Genomic DNA, 23,307 nt, shown 5'->3' on the forward strand with positions numbered 1-23,307 from the left:
TAGAGTTTGGGGAAGATGATTTGCTAGGATAAGATTTTATTGAATTGTTTATCTTTTCATTGTGAAAGTTGTTATTTATCAAAAAATCATTGTACAACATTTCCTTCAAAACCCCATGTGTTGTGGTTTAAAACTATTTTATTTAATTTATAATGGTTTGTGAGTCTCTTCAAAGATCACTATTTATCTAAAAAGAATAATTTTTTACATTGATAAATGATCATAGATGATTATGTTGGATTTATTTGAGGAGGGAAAAAATTGAGTAGTAACATTATTTAAATATTTTTATCAAATGATAAAAAACCACTATTAGATAAGGATTAACATATTTTATTATGATAATGGAATATAATACTTTAACAAGTATTTGTGAATTTTTTTGAAAAAAAAAGGGGTTCAACATTGGTTTATATATCGTAACACTCCGTAACAAAATATAATTATTAAGAGAGAGAAAAAATATTTACTTGAAAAGGCTTATGCCATTGCATTTTCTATGAATATTCAAAAACATTTGCAAGCTGAAGTTGTTTTTACTACATACTATTTGATTAACATGATGCATACTTGAGTTTTGTAATTTCATACACCATTAGATTGCCTAATTTTTTTTTTAATACATAAATACAATCCGATTTGCAAATAAAAGATTTTGAATGCATAGTTTTTGTTCATATACCAAACAAACTCCAATCTAAATTTGATTCCAAAGCTGATAATGCATTTTCATCGGATATATTCTAAACAAAATAGAACATGAATGCTATTGTCTTCAAACTAAAAAATTTATAAAAGTATGAATTTTTTTTTTTATAAAATATCAACCTTTACTAAAAATAATCTTGAGGGATATGCCCCTAGCTAAAAAGATAAAAATGTTATGATTCTTAAATCAAGAAAACTCATATAAATATGAATATTTATTTTATAGAAAATTAATTTTATTTTATCAAAACTTATTTAAAAATTTATTTTAAATTAAATTATATTTTTACCAATAATTCAAATTAATTTTGAACCATTTAAGTCGATCAAGTCATATCAAAATAATCTCTATATAGTTTAAATTTTTATTTTCTACCACAAAAAAACATTATTATTTCCTAAACATTTTTTTTATATTAAAAAGATTTTGTTCCAACCCGGAGGGGGCCAATAATCTAGTCACTTATTGTTTGATAAAAGAAATATTAAAATCCTATAAACCATTTAGTTATGGAAGCATACGTCCAGAAAAATAAAGCAGTTCAAACTTCAAATATTCTTTAGCCTGATGGACAACCAAGACTGGTTAATAGTAAAAAGAGAAGCTTACCTTGTACTTGTTGAGAGAATCCGAGGACCTTATAATTGCTACGTTTCCATGTTTATAAACAACAGATGAAATAAATAAATGAATGCCCATGATCAACAATTCAATTAATTGAATATCATTCTCCTCAGGAGTCCATACAATCAACGGTGAACACATAACAGACAGGAAAACACAATGACAACATGATGTTGACATTTGTGCCTCCAGCACACCGACAGTATTCGTTTATAAGAAAAATATCAGGTTGAAGTGTGTTATGAACTGGAAGTCCTTGCAGTTCATGCATTCTCAGTGTCAGCTATTTTTTTTTATATTTCTCAATTGCTATACGATCACTACCCCGTATACGCAAACCTCATTTGTTTTTCTTGCCGCCAGCCAGGATACGTTGAATCTGAAGCCCTCGGCTGAAAGCTTGGTTAAACAGCAGCCTGGTCTGGAATTCTGAAACGAATGGGAACCAGGCAAGAACAGCCACTGGTGCAAAGATGACCAAAGCCATCATGTACTCGTACCCACGGGCTAGAGCTTTTACAGATCCCCACATTTTAAGGCCCTTCACTACTGGCCTGCAAGCTTGGGCTATCTGAAAACGAAATCAGCTTAATTTGTAAAGATCGATATTTGACTAGGAAAACTCATGATCACCATTATGTTATGTAAACACAGAATAGAAATATAAATTAAGGGAATGAGGCTCCTTTTTGCAGTGCGTAACATTAAATTCCATGTAAGAAGGTGTTTGATATAACGTAGTGGAAAATGATATGCTTGCGAGGTAGAGGAAATGATTTTGCATGATAGTCATGTACATACCTGCAGAAGTGCCAAACCAGTTGGCAGAAAAGCTAGCAGACTCTGAAAGATGTCTCCAACTGTGAGGTGAAGAGTAGTGAACAGGATAACGAGAGTGATCACAGATCCAATAAAGAGAAACAGCTTAAGAAGTCTAAACATGAGCTGAAAATCTGCACTAAACTTCTTTCTTCCCATGGAAACAATCTGCGGTTCAAAGGCACTAGAGTTGGTGAATTGCATTCCACATGACAAGTTCATTTTTAAAAAAGATTTAAGATTTTAGAGTTTGAACAATAACCTTTAAGATGATCATCATAGCAACAATGACCAGCCACGACAGACCATATACCTGAAATCAGAAAACAAATTCATAGACATGAACATTAAAGGCATATAATTTCAAAACACAATAGAGCTAAGGACTTCAAATTCATTTTCGTTAGGCAAAACAGCCAGCATGATGGTTTCCGGTTCTCATCTTATTTTATTTTTGCATTGAAAGGAAACCATGAGGGACACCCCCCGGCTAGAAGGCCCCCCTCCCCCTATAAACAAAAACAAGACGCTTTGTGAGAGTTATCCCTTTGTACGCATCATTATGGTTCCATGGTCATAATCACTATAAAAGACATCTATCTCTGCAATCCTTGAAAAGTAGATTTTGATATTGACATTTTGTGAGAAAAAACGTTGGTAGACAATGACAGATTTCAGAAGTTCCTTTATCAAATTAGACTAAGACTTGTGCTACGTTTTAGAGTAGAAGAATATTAAATTTCATGTACTCACAATAGCACTTCGGCTTCTTCCAGGCGTGCTTTCCTTGACTGCTTTTAGCTGGTATACAATTCCATATTGATAGATGAAGAAACGCAGAGAGAGAAATATCTCCCAGAACCGGCCTAAAAATCCAGTGTGTTGCAGGTGCTCCTGTTCCTCATCCCACCAAGACTCCCAGCTCTTGTTTGCTGGGACACCAATACCACCCTGGCTGCTTATCCACTTCGACCAATCATCCCAATCATCCACAATCTTCTGCCACTCAAATCCGGATGGATTGAAAAGGAAAGGAGCAAACAAAAAAGAAGTCACTAAGAACCACATTGAGGCCGTGACAAGTGCAAAGCCTACTCCACTTGCTGCTTTTCCATATATCTTATAACATATAAGCAATATTAAAAGCTCCAGTCCTTTCACAAAGTGACTCCTCGAGTACATCCTATAGTTCTCGGCAAATTTCTGATGCCGAACCACAAAACCACGTCCAGTAGCCCTGTATTTTGCTCCACCATGCAGGATAGTGCGCCCAAAATAATGGACCTTGGTCCCAAGGGAAAAGGTGAAGAAGACAGAAGCAAGCTGAAGCTGCATGATTATTATGTCACCTAATGCTGTTCTGAACCCTCTCTCTAGCCCCATCTCCATGACCATGGGCAACGCCATCAGAAAACCAATCTGAACAAGAGACTGTGAGGCCATGGCTGCTTTTAGGGGATCATTTCCCCTAGCCCGTGCATACTTAATTATTGAATCCTCCAATCCACTTAATGACAGATAAAGTTTACAATACAAGAAAGCATATACCGTAAGGACAACTATCTGCATATTAAAAAGATAAAAATTATCTGTTAGCTGAACTTCCCAAATGTGGAAACATCCTAACATCCCAGCCACAAATGCACACAGGAATAGCATTCAACTCAATAATTGCATAATCTGTGCAGGGCACAGCATATCAGAAAGAGTTTTCTGCACAATAAAGATGCAAATAACAGATCACATTTAAAAGGAGACATTACGTTGAGTATGGTTTGAAAATCAAATGAACAAGATATTTAAGTTGTTTAAGAAAAAGGGTTTGCAAGCAAAGCTGTTCTTTCATAAAGATGCATAGTTGACTCTGGAAATGAAACTGACTTCAATATTGAAAGCCTCTTCGAAAATCTTCTCTTCTCATGAACACAGAAGGAAGCAGCCATTTACTTGAGAGAAAAACCGAAAGGACATGAGAGATTCCGGACAGTTTAATGTAGCAGTTTGACAAATAAGAAAAAAAATATAAATATAAAAAAACTACATGATTTTTTTACAAAATATAAATCATTGGATCATAAAAGGGAGGGAAAAAAATCTTTAGGTGATCCACAAGAAACAATACCCCTTTTCTTTCCAATTGAAATTATGAAGTCCATATGACATTTATTAGAAGAATTGCTCTTCAATTCTTTGTCATTTAGCTCCTTGCTATTTGGAACTAAGCACTGCAAAAAATGCATCTTATAAACAATGCACTGACACGCATGTGAAAACAAACAAATGCATACATAAGCCGACAAACACATTTATTCCCTAATGAAATATCATGGCCAAATATTTCAATCTGTAAGCTGTTCTTTTTCCCATAATGTACGTAATTTTCTAGGTATATCATGGCCTTGATAGCAACTATTTTGGTTGCCTTTTTTCATGCTTAGATTGAGTTCTCTGGAAAACAACAAGGTAACTATTAGATTTTTCAATTAGCCTTGTTCACACTGCTTGTCCAATTGCTTTTCAACATGAATTACACATTCAAAAAGAATTACCATTGAACTGACGTAAAATCCGATCGTTGTATAATAACAGGACAGCATGCGGAAGAAATCAAAACGATGACCTAGTCGATAGATATCCCTGCTGAGTGCCTGCTCCCCATTACCACATGCTACCTTTGCTTCAAACAGAGAGATTTGGTTGAGCCCGACATCTCGACCTTTCCCAACTTGAATATACTCATGATGAGTGACATTCCCTCGTCTCAGTGTTGAGTTGAAACCTACATTGTAGAACAAGAATAGAGAAGCTGATGAAATTGTGTCACCGGAGATGAAATAAATTCCCAAACATTTTGTTGGTTACTCTTCAACTACTTTTCTAGGTGACGAGAACAGGTTCCTTGAGAATAGTACCAGCAAATATGTCCTCACTCAAATTGATGCCATGAGAAGCCTTGCTGATGCCACCACGTGTTACGTGAAAGATTCTATCAAACACATCTGGATGCCCATAATGGAACCGGACCCTATAAATACCAATACAAATTTCAAGATAAAATGTCAACATTAATAAGATCAACAAAAAGGCCACCTGAATGGTTTTATTTAACAAAAGCAAAGACATCTTATGTTCTTCACGCTAAATAAAGTGGATGACCTAATATTTGGCATGACCCAATTTCCAAGAAGCAAATGAACATATATGCATAGGGGACCACACGGACACACATGCGTGCAAGAGAGGAGTGGATTATCGTATCTATGCATAGTGATTCTCAAAGCTCTTTTTTTTAGCACTGGTACATAGTAAAAATATATTTATGTTAATATCAGCAAAATCACCTTTTTTTTTAAAGGAGTGGTACTATTTATTCCTTTAAAACCTTTATCTCAATAATGTATCTTAAAAACGGCTGGTATTTTGCAGACCATAAGTTGAACTACACTGTTATCTAAACATAGAAAGGAAGAAAAAGAGAAGGTTTACTTCAATGGTCTTGCTAGAACCCTTTGACCAATGGTGACAAAACTCGTTTCTTGGTTTGACATGAACCAAGCCAAAGAGGAGACACTGCAGCATAGATGTAAAAACACATTAGAACAATGACAAGGCATGATATTTGATGGTAATAGAGCATCAGAGAACTAGAAAAGATAAACATCCATCAGACCTTCCAGTAAAGATATGCTCCCGAACACCCAAAATTGTAGGTGGAAGCACTCCATGATCCTCATTAAATTCTTCAAGAAGGTTACGCATTTTAAGAGCTTCTTCCAAGTAATTATCCTATAAGAAATTGATATGAAAAATCATCAGAATAGGTATAAAAATCATAATGAAGCGACAGTACATTCAGTTTTTCCATGTTTTACCTGATTCATGTCAATGGCTTGCAGGGCTTCCCCTCGAGTAAATATAATGGCATGATTCTGATTCTCAGGCTTTCCTTCTCCTAATTTAGCTGCACCTGGCAATCTTATGCGATATATTTCCTTTTGGAGAAGATAGAAAACAATTAGCTTTATGGAAAAAGTATCTCAAATGTAATTAAATGGGAATATCATAAAAATTACCTGATCAAGATTATCAACAGCTTTTACCAATACAGAATAATAAACCTTCTGTACCTTGCCACCTTCTCTTTCTCTTTCTTCAACTTCGTCAATATATGCAACACGGAGAGAGGGATTACTGTAGAAGATGTAGCAGGTTCAAAGTCTTGAACAAAATGTGCTCAGAAAACTGCTTATGATATTCAACAGTGAGATGCTATAATTAGACAGAGAGCATACTTGACCATTAAATTGAGAATGTCTGTTGCACGACGATCTCCACTCCTCTTCTGATTTCCATAGTTCTGACAGGTAGCAACATAAGTGAATTTCATGTCCGCTACTGCCTCTATTTGAGCACTCACTGATCTTTGACTTTTCTTATCTTCCTCAGTTGGATCTGTGATGGCTTTGTAACCTTCTAGTATCTCTGCATTTATGAGAATATGTCAGACATTGGCATATTATTCCAAAATGAAACTGCTTCACTGGGCACTCATCATTTCTACTGAAAGAATTGACAGTTATATTGAAAACAAAACCATGAGAAAATGGTATACATCCCCAGGAAAAGTACAACTAAGGTCAGAGGCATTGAGCTCAATTTTAGCAGTAAATGAAATAGATTCAATGAATTACTACTTTATAACATCAATTGGATTTGTGTTCTCGCAAATATATGCTACTACATGCCAAGGAAAACAAATGAAAGAAGCCTGACGCAAGTCTGAGGCATCGACAGTGAATTAATTAAACAGCAAGGGATTCAGGAAATTATTTTATTCTTGAGAACTAAACTATAGTAGCTCCCAGCGCATTCTTTCATGAAGAGCATAATTTTCTCTTCAAGACTGAAAATGAAGTTTGAACTTTAGATTTTTTCAAAAATCATTTTTTGTTCTTTCTCCCTCAGATTACTTATCAGATTCCAAGTTTTGGAAAAAAACGCTGTTAATGCCATTTATTTAAGCCATCATTCCTTCTTGAAATTTATGACTACGTGATTTCATCATTTTTAATGCTATAAAAAAAGGTCAGATATGACTGACAAAAGAAAGCTTATATTAAAGAGTAAGAAATCATATCTTCTTTAGAAGATTCTGATGCTGCAAGAAAGGAACATGGATGCCACATGTTTGTTATTTTCATATTTCTAGAACTCGTTATTTAATTTGCTCAGGAGGGCTACTTTCAGGAAATGAAGACCATATGCAACTCCACATTTGAAAGTCATTTTCAAACAAAATGAAGAAAAGCATTCAGGCTCTCACCACTTTCTTTCGCCATATCAAGGAAAGCTTGAAGTCTTAAAGCTCGTCTGTAGTACATCATCCCTCTAACTGCAACATTTATGATCATTTGTGTGTGTGTGTGTATATATATATAAATTAATGCATTTAGATGAGAAAATGTAAAGGGATCAACTACCTGTGCGACAAAGAGTTTGACCTCTTAAAGAGCCCCAATGGCGAAGTTGCAAAATATTTTCTTCATTTTCCCAAACCTCACTCTCCTTTTTGCAATTTATTCTTTCCATGAAGTTATTCCATTCATCTGATGACAATGCAAATGGCTACTGAATTAATTACACCATTGATTCATTCATTCAAAACAAATGCAAATCATACATGGTATGGTACTATGGGAGTTCACAAAACAACCTAACCTGGGTAAATTTTTTGCAAGTAGTAGATGATTGATACACCATCTTCATTCTCCATTTCAAGATCAGATTTGGAATAAACTGTCTCTTCACTATAGTAGGGGGTTAAGACACTGTGCATGGCAGAAGAGTAGTCTTATTAATAAAAGTTGATGTTGTTAAAAATCCCTTAATTTCCTCAAAGAAACTCATCAAATTTCTCAAGACATTGAAAAACTGTGTACTTTATCCAGGACAAGTCTATCTAGAATCCACAAATGTACTTTCACAAAAACTATAATAAATCAGACACTGACTTTGGGAGAGTAAAGAGTCTCAATAGAAGCATGTAGGATGATATTTGAACAAGCAATATTATCACAGAATTTGAGAAAAGGCAGAATTTGAGAAAAGGCACTGCCTTTCTTTTGGCTGACTGTTAGCCAGAAGTAGACTCAACTTGATCATATTCTCTGAACATATGTTGTACAATGTCCGGTCAGGTGTAACCCAATGTGGCTACCAATGACCAGTATTTGGTCAAATTCTAGTCACTTGTCAATTGAACAACTTGAAGGTGGCAGACAATTATTAGAACAACTGTAAGTTAACAATTAGTTGAATTCAGCTGAATTCAACAAAATGTGAAGGCAGTTCTTTGCAACTTGGAAAAGTCACTGCAATATTCACTTTGCTATCATTTTTTATTAAAAATGAATCAGACCTGAATGAGAGCATTTTACGGACTCGAGGAGGACGTGGCATGTCCATAAACAACGAATTCGTAAAGAATGAAATCCTCCTACGTGCTTCAAGGTTTGTTGGGACATCATTGGCAAATTCGTTCACAGTCAAAAGGAGATGAATGCGTCTTATCTAAGAGATCATTAATCAAAGCTTTCGTCAATCCTTGCACACACTAGAAGGGTTAGTACTTAAAATAATCATTGAAGCTCAGCAAGTGCTAGGGTACCTGTTCTTCCCATTGTGCTGTAACTACAGGAGGGAATGTTATAGCAGGTTTTGTGTCAGTACCAGAAAACACTTGTCTTCCAGAATCCTTGCCACTTTGCCCGAGGTCTACCAATTCACTGAAAATCATCACACAAGAACAGGCTGGACTGTTAGCACTCATATGAAGGACAAGTCTGTGCCACTAATCCAAGTAGAAGATGCAAGGTTCACCAACCGATTCTCATTCACCATCATATCATTAGTAAATACTTCTAACATGTCCTGCAGTATCAACACCACGGTATTTTGCTGGGAGGGATCAGCATCTTTCTGCAAGGTGGAAGGAAAAAGGAAGTGGTCACTTTCCAATGCACAGCTGCAAAGAGAATTTCAGATTCACAAAAGCAAGCTGAATATACCATTAGCCAAGTTTCATAAATCACTCACCAATAATCTCACGAGCTCCACAAATTTGTTACATAATGCTGGTAAGGGACCCATTCTGAAATTTGTAAGAAGTGTGTTCTTTGAAATATTACTCTCAACTTCTTTAAAGATGATGCTAAGTATCCTGTTACATTAGAACCACAGTTACACACTACACTGAACCATCATCCTAATTTCATTCAAATGCCAGGTAAAATTCTGCAGCAGATAGATTAACAGCCAAAATGATTAACTTTTTTAAACTCATATATATATTAGTAGAGCACTAAATACTGGGCCGGAACTCAAAATGTCATAGAAGGAATGCAAATGCTGTAGCAGAAATACTATAACGTAGATTGGACTCTTGCAAACTTAAGCTTTGATTGGGAATAATGAAATTGTCAGCTAAGAACCTGCTCTCCAAAGTAGGTATCTGTAATATTTAAAAGATTTAAATCCACAGGACAAGTCATCTTTCTATGGTAAGTTTCTTTCTGTTCTTTTCTCTCTTTTTTTTCCTTTTTTTTTGGGGGGGGTGGGGGGGTTTCTGATTAGTTGTTTAAAGAAAGGATGGATAAAATGGATATGGATTATCAGGGGTAAGGAAAAGAACACCACCAACAACCTTTTCTCAATTTCTCCAACTATCAAAATATTCAGGACATGTTTAAAGGATTCGTAGCATTCAATGACTGCACATTTCATGTATTCATCTGCACATATGCGTTTCCAGAGGTCCGCATCCCTTGATCGGAATTGCACTGCCATATCCAAAGCTATCGGGATCTGTAAATGTAGCAAATATTCAACAGTTAAAAACAAGTTCCATTCACTCAATCTGCGGAAAGAAAATACATGCTGACCTTGCTTGCAAGCATAATCGGTGGCCACTGAATTAATTTGAGGCTAGGATCTGATGTATATGGAACCAGCAACAGATCCATCTCCCTGAATTAAAAGAGACCAAAGATTTAGTCTCAACAGGGGAAGGAACAGATAGAAATGAAATTTTATCAAGCTTATGAGGCCTTTCCTGTCACTAATGAGATCTTCTTCACGGAAACTACATATCACTTCATTCCATAACTGAGCAAATTTGGCAGCTTCACTTCTCCTGCTTGCAGTAACCTAACAGGAATGACATTGTAATAACTGAGTAAGATGCATGAAAATGCAAAACAATGATAATGATATAGAGAATTTGAAACATCAATCCAACCTCAGAAAATCTCTTTGAAAAAGAGAAGCCCTTCTTCCGTTTCTTATCTGAAGGAACCAAATATGTGTTAAATGCACCAGGTAAGGACTGGAACCGTGACCTCAGCATGCCCAGAGTTCGAATCTGTTAGAAGAGAAGGAGGAAATTAATAGGCCACAGTTTTTAGCCTTGAGATACAAAAAATCCTGCAACCTAAGCTCACTGACATAACTCACCCAAAGATTTAATGACATTTGAAAAATCACTAAAAGGAGAGTGAAAATTAAATAAGAGTTATATTCTCAAAAGGTGTTTGATATCTTCCATAAATTACAAGAAAAGGAGAGTGATAGAAAATATTGGTGAACTTCAAAAAATCAAGTAAACAATGTGAAACACAGAAACTAGTCATTGGAGGTAAAATGGAATTCACAGAAAAGGACGTCTATTGCACATCTCCAAAGTATGCACCAAGTTCCATCTCTCAATAGAACAGAAAATACAATGTCCCAGCCAAGTTTACATAAAACAGGCCAATTATCTCACTAGAATATGTAACATGGAAGCAAGAAACGCATCCAAATGCCTCATTTCAAATGATATATGAAGGTTTGTAACTGTATATGGTTTATGTAAACGCATCCAAATGCCTCATTTCAAATGAACACAGAAAATGACAATGCAAAGCAAGAAACACAAAAATAATTGAGATAATTACCTCTCCTAGACGATCAAAGGCCCCGGCAAAGCCACCATATATGGTTGAGAAAATAGAATACCAAATTTGAGTATCCATAAAATAGACCTGGATTATATTGTAACATGTCCAGAGACATCAATCATAGAATAAATATAAATTTTACCAAATAAAAGATATGAGAAAAGAAAAATAGGAAAGAGATAGCAGCAGACAAACCAAGATTACTGGTAACCAGAGTGACAAAACAGCTCCATAGTTGTTTTTAGCTGCATACACAGGGTAAGCTTATGTGAATATAAAACCTCAGTTGAAAAGCACAGCAAAAATGAAGTGAAAGAGATGCACACCATTTGGAAAAAATTCATGCCACTCATAATCTACATTCCGAATGTTCATTATAGCTTTCGTTGGCTTCACCAGAGGTTTTATCTGGGCAAAGGACATGTAAAAGGGTTACAGGAATACCAAATGAATGACCATAATAACAATGATGGTAATTATGCTGATAACAGCCAACTAAAAATAGCCAACCTGGACAAAATAGCTGAATGCTATTTTTGAACATAAAAGTAACAGCCAAAAAAGAGTATACCTGAAACAAAAAGAAAAACCTAGTAACAAAGTGAACTTGAACCAAATATGTTGGTGACTGCATAAATATAAACTCCCATCAGACTCACTTTATGAGTACAAATTGACTCTCATGCATTCCCCTGCCAACATAAATTCTTGGCTGCAGAAATATAGATTTACTCAGTTAATCAGGAGAAGAGATAAATTTTCTATAGCCGGATGACATAAAAAAATCATGAAATTGATACTGAGATAATGGTATCTAGGAGAAACAAATAACTTGTGGGAGAATCAGGCCAGCGAGCATACCTGTGACCACCATAAGAGAAATCTGATAATCAGCCAGTCTGAGTTTTCAATCCATCTTCGGAGCATGGGAAAGATAAACAAAGCAGCTGCCAATATATTTGGAAGCATGTATACAGCCACTGCCAAAAGGTATAGTGCAGGTATGTCCTTCACTTCTTTAAAGAATGACAGCAAATCTTTGATTTTATCAGGGGCCACTTTGAAGGAATGCACATAAAATAGTGGAAGAATGATTGCCCATGCAAGACTAACAATGATCTTGAGAACATTTCTCAGGACATCAGTGAATTTCCACTTGTGGAACCCTGGGAAGTTCAGAACAAGGTCCAGAAGACCTAAAAGGAAGAATGGTGAGACAAAACAGTCACTTGAAACAAAAGCTATTTCAGAGACAGCAAATCAGGTCCCAGGTTAATGACGAGAGCATTGGGCTCAAGTTGAAGGTAATGTCAACATAAAATAAAATATTAAAACAAAAACAGAAAATTATCAGGTTTTGTCAGCAATGCTGATTAATATTTTAACTCTCATGTCATCTTACAAGCTTCACCAAATCATCAAAGGAGGGGGTGGTCACGGAAAATGCAAAACACATGTGAAATAATGTTAACAAAATTAGGCAGTGATTGCATGGTAAAAGAGTCATAAAAAAGTCCGAAAATTGTTGAAGAAGAAAAGAAATGTAATAAGAATGTTAAAAAAACAATTTGAAATTTGAGGCTTATATTTTTTTATGTGACGAATTATACTCTTTCCAGGTTTTCTATAAAACAAATTCAATAACTTTACCATGTTACCTTGATTATAAAGCATAATGAAAGAAGAAGGTTATGGAAAACATTAATTTCCCATTAACATTGGGATTTAAGAGAGGAAATAATAAGATGGATAGAGGGAGCATTAGGCTAAGAGCATCATACTTTGGAGGAAGCGAAGACAGGCTGCTGTGATGAAAATGCTGGATAGCTGATACAATACATCCTTTTGAACAATGTTCAAAATCGAGACCCCACTCCAAGCAATGATGATCATTGCCTGCAACAATAAACCCATGTCTTACTGGAAAAGATTATATAAAAAGATAAAAACTAGAAAGATGCGCCAAAAGGTTAATAAAGTTGAATGCCTGAAGAGCAAGAATATAAAAGGTCCACAATCTGTCAAAACTTCGAAAAATATGCCAAAAGGTTCGTGTCTCTACAAAATATGCTTTGCCCATGCTTCTGGGTTTTTCTGAAGAAGCCTTTTTCCCCTGACAAAGAAATCATGTTAAGCAGACAGTGGTAAATCATTTCAAACGGTAGTGTATTACTGGCAACATAAGCGCGCTGTACCACATCTCTTGTAGATGTAAAAAAACTTCCATCATCACGCATGGGCCAACCAAGAGAAAAGCAGTCCGATGACCTGAAAGATTTAAGCAAAGCTAATTGTTAACCAGAACGAAGTGATAGAAAAAATTCAAAAAGATTTGTTCTTAGTCAGAATTCTAATATTATATCCAAACTAACCAGAAGTATTCATTTAGATCATCATAATTGCACCACTGTGAGTGTGAAGCTTTACCATTTTTGCTTTTATTGGCTTCCTGCAATAATTGGAACACAATTTTCATATTGAGAACAAAAGGACCAGAAATTTGATGACGAAATGAATCCTTGCACAATGACATACCTTTTCAATTACATGGTAAATTGGTGTTATAACCTTCCTCAGGAAAGCCTCGTCGTCTCCACCATAAGAAGGCTTAATATTTTCTCCAGTAACAATGCTGACGTTTCCAGCCAACAGGCCATGGAGTTCATATGCCATCTGAACAAATGAGAGGTCAACCTTATGAAGCTTTTATATAACAGAAAATGTGCTAATTACTTTAAAAAAGGATAAATAAAGGAAAGAGCATCCAACGCACACCAGCCTTCCATCCTGAATTCTGGCTTAGAATCACCCATTTTCTGTCCTGAACTAGCTAAGGAGTCCGTTAATGTTATGATCAGTACTTACGTTATGAAAAATATAGCATAGACATTCAGGCATGAAGCGAACATTTGCTGCCTCACCCCAGATCAGAAGAAAAAGGCCCATGTACAGTATCTTTCTCTGCTGGATTTCTGGCTGGCCTTGAGGGAGCCTACAAGAACCACACATATAGATGTTAACATCGCAAATTAATGATCGTTCATTTGCAGCTTGCTTTAAGTTCTGAATGAATAAAAAAGAGTCCACCTACTTACCTTAAACTATGTTTCCGCCCTAAAAACTTGCACCATGTTTTATAATTCTTAAAAAGCTTGTTCATAACTTCATCAACAGCTCGATCATCAAGCTGCATAGGAGATGAGAGTCTAAGCATAGCACAGCCATTAATTAAGTATGGAAGTAATAGTTAATCAAGGATACTTGGTGAATTAGAAAAGGGATTAACTAGAAAGGTTCAAAAGTTATTCAAATAATTTGCAGATTAAATGCACATGCACATATACACATTCACTTCAGCTCCGAACCCTGAATCAACACCACAAACATCACAATTACCCGTATCCTGGATGGTATAGCAATCGAAAGGTAGGATAATGCTAGAGCTGTAGCAACATCTACTATACAACAGGAAAAAAAAAAAAGAAGGATTAAGGATTAGAGCATACCTTGCTAATAGGTTCAGGCTTAGGATTAAGCCTTATATGTTTGTTGGCAAGTAGCAAAATCAAATGCTCCCTCTGGTTCCTGACATTGTCTCTCTGCGTTCATCAAATTTAAGAACCAAATTTTTAGTTACTGAAGATTCTAGTGTAACTCTCTGCAATTGAATTCTCTATTCTTCTCTTGTTTTTGAAAGTTTTCTTGGGTCAAGAACATGCCTGAAAGCCAAACATGGCCCTTAGCCAATCAAGAAGGTCTAAATCACCAGCTTTCTGCCTTTGTGGATCAAATGCAGTGGGCCAGTTCAAGCCACGAGTGTTCCACAGTGCAGCAACAGCAGCTTTGACCTGGTACATATGGACAGGAAATTCTCAAGCAGCATATCAAACTATGCATCGAGAGAAAAGGAGTAATCACAACAGCAGCAAGATAACTATGAAGAATATGTGTAACCTCCTCAAGCTGCATTATGGACTGTGAAGCCCCGGCAGAATCCAGAGGAAGGATGTTGAAAGGGGCATATATTTCTTTCTTTTCCTGGACATCTCTGGCTGCTGCAATAATCTGCTCAGAGTAAAGTCATTAAAAAATACTTCACTACCCTGAAAAGGATTCATGCCGTAGAACGGCCAACTGCATAAGAACTAGCAAACGACAGACTATAACATGGACTAACCTCAGGAGCAACTTCTTCTACTTTCTCTGTTTTGTTAACAGCACAAAGCACTTCAAAAAGAACACCAGCTGTCTGATAGGCTTTTCCAAGTTGAGCTCTACAAAGATATTAAAGGTTCGTCATCACAACAGCATTTATGCTCTAAAGAAAAAGAAGTAAATAAAACAACTGAGAGAGTGAAATAGCATTTAGGCTATTACCGGTCTGCTTGCTCTCCCTGGTCAAGTGCTCTAACGTAGTGTTCATAGTACTGCTGATAAAAGCTCTCGATTTCCCGCGCATCAGTCTTTTTAACCCGAGAGGCAAGACTGGAATTATTGTCCTGAGATAAATAAAATAGTTTTCACGTGACTTCTTCTGATGCTTCAAAACAATCCATGGCAAAACTATGTGAAGTTCTTTTGGATTATTATGAAAAGGGCCCGATAATTTGATTTGGTTTTAGAAAATGCAAAAAAGAAGCATTCCTACAAACAAATTGAGTGCAATAGCTATCTATGTGAATGAACACGCCAAGAACGCATTCACCATGAGACTAGCAAAGGAAACAAATAAATTATCGTGACAACTACCTACTTTTGGGGATTATCGCATTCCCGCTATTCTGAAATTCTCCTTATTCCACAAATGACAAATGCAATGCAATTTAATTAATTGGTTTCTCTCTCCCACTTCCAAATGAGACCACAAATTCTCTCCGCCAGCTCCGGGCATTTAAGATTGGAAAATGACCATTGAGACCCCATTAAAAGTACTAAAGTGCAAACAGGTTTTTATGAACTTGAGCACATTTGATCACCACTCCTCTTTAACATTTTTTTATTTTTCCAAAAACTCCGCCGATGAATGTGTTTCGACCAGGCAGTGAGGATCTTTGGCTTGTCATAATTCTTAATAGATATAATTACTGTTCCATTACCCCCCCTTATGCTCACTCAAATCAGATAAGAAAAACAACACAAGAAAGAATGTGATCAAAACCATTGATGATTTAGAAACAGAATTTAACAAAAGTAAAATTACCCTCTCCAATCTCTGCAGCAAAGATGTCTTGAACTGCCTCACACCACGACCACTTGAATTTGGATCCAGTCTATGGGCTTTCTCAAACGCATAAAACCTACCTATATTCCCCCAAATCAAAAAAAGAAAGGAAGAAAAAGAAAATAAATAATAAACAATGATTAAAAGAATAGCGATTTCCATGTTACAACATAGTCGCTAAAATTGACGCAATATTATTACGTACAGAGATAGGCAACGCGAGGGCGTTCATGTTCGATTTCAGCTGCAATGCGGAGAACAGGGGCGATGGAACCGAGTGAGGAAGGGACGACCTCATTATCAAAAACCTCAAGAGAGAATGTAGTGGTGGCAGCGCTGCGAGACGGCCTCCGGCTCAGCATCTGTGACCCAGATGGTTCCAGGTTCGACATTGTTATTCAATCAAATGCTAGCTCGTGAGCTAGCCACCTTTTGCTCCTAACAGTGTCTTATTTCGCTAATTTTAACCACCTGCTAGAGAGTAAAGTAATGAAAATCAGTAATTATGAATTTATCTTCTTCTTTTTTTTTTTTTTTAAGTCTGGTTGGGAAATGAGAAAATATGTAGGAAAGAGACGAAAAAACGTAAGAAACAAGCTAATTATCTGAACATTGCTTTTGCGCTACAGCTACATTTTCAGCTTGATTATAGCTTAAATTGGAAATAATAAATTAAAGCAAAAACTCTCGTGAAATTCATTTATTTAGCATCTAATTGAATTAAAACTCGGCTTATTCCTTGTTAATGGTGCAGTTACATTTTCTCGTTTGATTTTCCTGTTATTTATCGGCAACCAAACAGATAAAAAAACAAAGAAGTAAAAGCAAATAAATATGTATGAAATCTCATTTAATTCTACTCTCAGATTCTCGTTTTTCCTTTTCTTTTTATTTTTCCCGGCAACCAAACAGAAAACAACAGTGCACATACGTTCCCTCCTTTCTTTTCCAGTGGTTTCTCATAAACCAAACAGCACAAAGAGAAACAATATATTAGCAATTATAACTTCTAACCTATTTTTGCTTTCCTTCTTAGAAAACAAACAGAGAGATGAACAAACAAACAAACAAATATTTCAGAATTCTTTTTCGTTTCTCGGAAACAAACAGAGAAAAACAAATAAAATAAAAACGCACGTTATAATTAAACTCAAACTTCTCCGTCTAATTTGTTCTTTCTCTACAACAAGCACTCATTCTCTTTAATCTTCCTACCGTTTCTCAGAAACCAAACAGTAACGACTTAAACGGATGCAAATACTGATTATCTTAATGGCCACGTAGCCAAGCAAAGGCAAATGCTTCATAATCCTTCAATAATATGTATCAAGTTAATAATTACCAGCCAACTCCGTCTAGTAACAAGAAACTATACGTAAGGACATGCAGAAAATGTACGAAATAAAAAATAAATCTCGCATTCATTATTCCTTATCTTTTCTCAGCAATCAAACAGAAAACACAAAACAAAGAAGGAGGAGGAGATTCCAGAAACATGAAGCTTACGCGTTTTACAAGGAGAGATGGATAGAGGAGTATTTTAATCACCTACTTCGCCTATAAAGAAACAAAAACAAAATCAAGTTTATGATGGAAAACCGGAAATTTCTAGAGAGAAAGAAGAAAATGTTAGAGAGAGATACAGATTTTTCTTTGGAATTTAATAACCTTTCGCAGAGAGGCGAGAGGAGAGGCAAAGAGGGAAAGAGAGTCTACTGAGAGATTAAATGGACGAGGAAACACAAAAAAACGCGCGCGTTGTTAGTCCGTACATTTTAGGACACGTGGAGGGGAATGAGAGCGAGGGTGGTAATAGAGATGAAAAGGGGAGTGGAGGTGCGCCGTTTTCGGGATGGAGGGAGGCCGTTTTGAAGGGGTCGTCCGATTTTCTCTATTTGTTTTGTTTCCTTTCTTTCGCTGTCTATTTGACCTTGTGTAATAACTTAATTTTGTTTTTAACGGAATTTTAATTGCGATCGATAATTTTGGGTTTGGAGATTGACTGGGACCCATTGGACGAGGCCGATGTTTTGGCCCTCGTGGATTGAGATGGTTTGCTTTCTAGTTTTTTTTAATTAAAACAATATATTTTTTTATTTTTTAAAATTTATTTTTCAAATCATGTATTAAAATAATATAAAAATAATTAATATTAAATAAAATAATAAACTTCAACTCATCTTTGTTTCGACGGCAATCTCAAATATACACTAAGGATAGAATGTGTGTGTGTGTGTATGGGACGAAATAGTTTATCTGTTAAGGAGGTTTTGAGCTATCATGATTGAATCATATTTCTTTTTAAATAACTTTTTAATTGTTTGCTAATCGAAAGAAATGCAAAAGATAAAATAGGCATTTTCTAAGAAATGACAGTGACATTTATTTTATATGGAATGAAATCAATTACCGTCCGGAAGTTGATTATATAAAAGAAAGGTATTTTTGGAAGATCCAACCGTACATATGGAAGGAGAATCTATTAAGGAGAAATTACAGTAATTTATTTTTTTTGTTTTGTTTTTTTCTTTGTAGTGGTACTGACTTTTTCAAATTAGTTTTCAAAAAATCATATTTAATTTCAAATGCTTTTATATATAAACATTTGTTCATGTAACCTGCACTCAAAAATCCTGAGGATCAATCCATCTAATAATTTGATGGTACATAAAAAAATAATATTTTATTAATTATTATTTAAAAGAAGAGTTGAAAACAAATAAGAGAAAAATATGAGATATTATTTATTAGAAAATAATATAAATTATATCCTAAAATTTAACATAACAGTTTAAACTATTGGATTAACATGATTCTTTGACATGGTATTAAAGTTTTGATGACTAAGTGATTTTAAATTTAAATCTCACAAACTCTATTTATTTGATAAAAATTAAATATAAGATAATATGAGGTGCAAGTTTCAAGCCCAAAAGACTTTCATTTGAGAGGGTGTGTTAAAAAGAATAATATAAATTATATCTTAAACTTTACCTAAAAATTTAAACTTTTGGATTCATATGGTTCTTTGACATTATTATTATTTTTTATGAATCATGAATTTTATTTTTTTTCTCCTTTTCATTTGTCTATATCTTTCTTTAAAATAAGTTCATAAAATAACTAATAAAATACTATTAATTACTCCATTTTATATGAAAACAATAACTCCAATAAAAATTGAGCTTATTTTTTTTAAAATATTTTATGGGTACATTTCCGTAGTAACCTAGTATATTTAAACAAATTTAATATTTTTTTTCAAATACTTACTCAAGATTTGTTAATTAAATGAATTTTATACATCATTCAACATTACCATGAAACAACAGGTATCGAGAAGAAATTATTATTATTATTATTATTATTAATAAATTAAAATTGAGATATGTCCTTGGAGTGATGAGAAGGCATGCTTATTCTAATCATCCAGCCCCTATTTATATAAGAAAAATCCATTCATTTTATAAATTTAGTTTTTAAATACGTACTTTCTACGTAATTCATGTTGATATTTCCTACATAGATGAATAAAGGAAGAGAATGTTTGGTGATAACTTCAAATATATTCAATCCAGTTAATTTTCTGATCTTTTTAATTGATGACTTTTGTATCGTTTTGTTCTATCTAATTTTTAAATCATGTTTATTTTCTTATAATAAAAAAATAATTTGCTAATAATAATATACTAAAATCAGTTCCATTTTTATTTTTGCAATCTGAATTGGTTTTGATTCTCTTGTGTTATGTTTTTTTTATCTCTTTTTTTTTATGTTATCAATTATCGGTTTAATTTCATCATTTTATTTTTATCACATATTATGAAGATTTTTTATATTTTTTCTGTCGTTGGTGATTTAGTATTCGTTTTTATAGTGGTTTTTTCTTTTTAATAATTTTTTTTGAAGTCTTTTTACTCGTTTTTCATGTATTTTCTATATTAAATTTCTTGAATCTTATTTAGATTATGCAGGGAGTGTGAGGCTAGAACTGTCCATGAAGAAAATGATGAGCTAGTGGAGGCTAGTGTTAATGAATTAGAATCAGCTCAAGATATGAGCAGAATTACTGTCAGGAAAAAAAAAACACACTCTTTTCAGTAACAGAGAACATTTTCCTTTCCTTTTTCCAGTTTTCTTTTTTTTTTCCCCAGTTTTTTTTATTCCAATAAAAAATAAAAATAACATGTTCATTTTTTTAAGTTTTAGAATATTATTCCAACTTAGAAAACTAGAAAATATGATCATATTATGTTGTTTTTTATTTGGAGAAAAATAAAAATAATGAAAATTGTGTTAGAATTAAACTTGTTTTCTGTAATATTCTTTACATTTTGACATACTGTAAAAGAATTAACCATGTTAAGGTGTGCCTAGGGTGTTCCTTGGGTATTGATAGGAGATTTTAATGAAACCTTGCAGCCCGAAGACACAAGTGGTGGTTTTCTGCACAATACTGGCTCGAGTTCATAGAGAGATTTTTGCATGTCTGCAACTTCATAGAGTTGCCTTTGACTAGGAGACGGTGACTCTATGAGCAGGATTGATAGGACTTCTGCAAGTTAGAATGGCTTCTTCAGTTCTCTTCCTTTGTGTAACACGTCTTAAGAGAGGGCTTTCTGGCCATTGCCCTATTCTGATGAGAAGAAACTTAGTCAACTGGGGATTACGACCTTTAAGATTATTAGACTATTGGTGGGATTATCCAAATTCATTACGAATTTCTAAGCGTAGGTGGGAAGATGTGTGGTTGACAGAGCCAAATCAATACAGAGTGGTCAGAAAACTGAGCAAACTGAGAGTATAGCTGTGGCAATGGAATGCCTCTTCATTTGATAATTTGGAACATCAGCTAATGGAGGAGGAAGGACAAATCCATGGCCTAGACATCATCAAAGAAGGACAAGGATTATCCAAAAAGGAGAAGAACACATACAGATAGTTGGCCGCGAAGATGTGGAGCATTAGCTAAAGGTTGGAATCTTTGTGGCGTCAGAAGTCTAGAGCTACGTACTTGGTGTAAAATTGGGTGATCATAATACTAGATTTTTCCAGCCACCAGCAACTAATCGGGGAAGAAGAAATTTTGTAGAGAGGATTTAATCCAATGGCGGTTTGATAACTGACCCTACAGAACTCAAGGCCAAAGCAGTTAATTTCTTCTCAGGTCTGTCTTCAACCGAAAATTGCGAGACTGAGTATTGGAGGACACGATTTCAGAAAGCTCAGCAGTCTCTCGGATGGTTTCTTGGAGGAAAGTGTCTTTAAATGAAATGACGCTACTGTACGGAGCTGTGATTGTTCTATAGCTCCAGGACCTCATGTTATAACTTCATTTTCCACAAACGGGCTTGGAATTTTTTCAGTGGAGACCTTTTTTATCAGGCTTCGAGATTTTCCAGAAAGAGAATTTCACCAAGAAGAATCAATGATGCCTATATTAGTTTGATTTCAAAGGAGAAGGATGCTGTTACTTTTTCGGAATTCAGACCAATTAGCTTAGTGAATTCAGAAGGCTTGTCTGTTCTTACTGAGAGAGCTGAGGATGGCGGATTCTTTACTGGTATCTCCTTGGGACATGGTCGAACATTTACCCGTCTCCAATATGCTAATGATATAGTGATTTTCAGCATGGATGATCAGGACAGCTCGCTTAATATAAAAAGGATTTTGATGTGTTTTGAGCTTCGTTTAGGCATGAAGATTGATTTGCATAAAAGTTCCATTATAGATATCAACGTGGATGATAGTTTCAGTGAAGGCATGGCTGGTTTACTAAGGTGTAGAAAAGATATTTCCCTTCAAACACCTTGTTAGAAAATTTGTTTTAAAAATATGATTAATAGGGCCAATTGAAAAATGAGAGCCACAACATAATAAAAATAAAATTCATAAAACTTTAATTTTAAAATTTTACTCTTGAATTTTTTTTCAAGTAATCTCCTGGAATATAAACCAAATAACCATATTTGTATTTGTTTTAGACCTAAACTAAATAAAATTTTTAAACTAAATAGAAAGAATAAATATTTTTCTATAATAAATAAAAATAAAAACAATTAAAAAAACAAATAAATTCTTTTAAAAATTATGTTGCATCAGCCTCTCCAGAATAAAAGAAACTCATCATCGAGTTAAAGTTATTATTACTCCAATCTCATGAATATTCAATAAAGACTCTCTAACTTTTTTTACTTCTTAACTTTAAGAGTATAATAATTTTATATATTATAAATTTATTTGTATTATAATAATAAACTTTGTAATCAAAAGTTTTGTGAAATTCAACAGTTCAATGAGTGATAAAATAAATTTTTAAAAAATACTTGTAAAATCATCTAAAAACATTTGAAAAATGATTCAAAGATCGGATCTCTTGTTGTTACTATTTTAAGTTACTATTCTAGTTTAACGCAATGAAATCTTCTCTAGAGCCTAGATTTGTTATATTTATTCATAAAAATAAATTATTTATATGTTCTCTCTAGGAGAGATTTCCATCTAATTATTGTAAATCATCATATGCTCCGAATTTTTAGTTTCAAGTTTTATCAAATTAATGTAATTAAGTGTATAATTCAACTAAAAACCCAGATCAAATCTAGAGTTCAAATCTCAAGTTTTTTAAATCAACTGGGTTGGGTTATCATCGGATGTCATACCCACTGCAAAGAGAATCAACTAGCAACCAATTATTTTTTTCAAAAAAAGAAAAAACATGAAATGGCTAAAAACAGCCTCGTTTCTAAGCTCAATTTTGATTTCATTGATCTTCTCTTCATTTCCATAGCTGAAAGGCACATACTTGCTAGTAAGTACAGAATATGTTACGTATTCGTGTGTAAAGAACCAAAAAATAACATATACATGTATTAATATAATTATTTCTTCAAAAAACTCGGGGGAGTCTTTTCTTTTTATCTCATTTTTACTATACA

The 23,307-nt window shown here is 34.4% G+C and overlaps 1 protein-coding gene across 1 annotated transcript; it reads right to left on the reverse strand.

Moving 5' to 3' along the window:
- Positions 1 to 1,407: 1,407 nt before the first annotated feature.
- CALS5 (callose synthase 5) lies at positions 1,408 to 16,891 on the reverse strand. Its single transcript, XM_011034038.1, has 42 exons — positions 16,575 to 16,891; positions 16,349 to 16,449; positions 15,526 to 15,647; positions 15,326 to 15,422; positions 15,103 to 15,213; positions 14,868 to 14,996; positions 14,655 to 14,747; positions 14,244 to 14,335; positions 14,014 to 14,140; positions 13,684 to 13,821; positions 13,521 to 13,597; positions 13,344 to 13,416; positions 13,136 to 13,261; positions 12,930 to 13,044; positions 12,010 to 12,344; positions 11,808 to 11,860; positions 11,659 to 11,719; positions 11,475 to 11,556; positions 11,344 to 11,393; positions 11,146 to 11,232; positions 10,449 to 10,571; positions 10,263 to 10,357; positions 10,093 to 10,177; positions 9,855 to 10,015; positions 9,248 to 9,371; positions 9,036 to 9,130; positions 8,820 to 8,937; positions 8,571 to 8,722; positions 7,871 to 7,980; positions 7,633 to 7,758; positions 7,476 to 7,544; positions 6,445 to 6,634; positions 6,226 to 6,343; positions 6,025 to 6,144; positions 5,823 to 5,938; positions 5,639 to 5,722; positions 5,065 to 5,177; positions 4,702 to 4,931; positions 2,906 to 3,715; positions 2,415 to 2,465; positions 2,135 to 2,320; positions 1,408 to 1,904 (listed from the first exon to the last, which is right to left on the reverse strand). Exons 1-42 carry the CDS (start codon positions 16,759 to 16,761, stop codon positions 1,674 to 1,676), a joined length of 5,763 nt encoding a protein of 1,920 aa, XP_011032340.1. The 5' UTR covers positions 16,762 to 16,891; the 3' UTR covers positions 1,408 to 1,673.
- Between the last annotated feature and the right edge of the window lie 6,416 nt (positions 16,892 to 23,307).

The sequence above is a fragment of the Populus euphratica genome, unplaced genomic scaffold, assembly GCF_000495115.2.
Source record: "Populus euphratica unplaced genomic scaffold, PopEup_1.0 scaffold103.1, whole genome shotgun sequence".
Classification (NCBI taxonomy): domain Eukaryota; kingdom Viridiplantae; phylum Streptophyta; class Magnoliopsida; order Malpighiales; family Salicaceae; genus Populus; species Populus euphratica.

Coding starts and splice junctions, on each gene's coding strand:
- CALS5 (XM_011034038.1), bottom strand. CDS start 16,761: ATGTCGAACCTGGAACCATCTGGGTCACAGATGCTGAGCCGGAGGCCG. Junction 10,572..11,145: donor CCTTTGATCGTCTAGGAGAG/GTAATTATCTCA, acceptor CTCTTCTAACAG/ATTCGAACTCTGGGCATGCT. Junction 7,545..7,632: donor TCAAACTCTTTGTCGCACAG/GTAGTTGATCCC, acceptor TAAATGTTGCAG/TTAGAGGGATGATGTACTAC.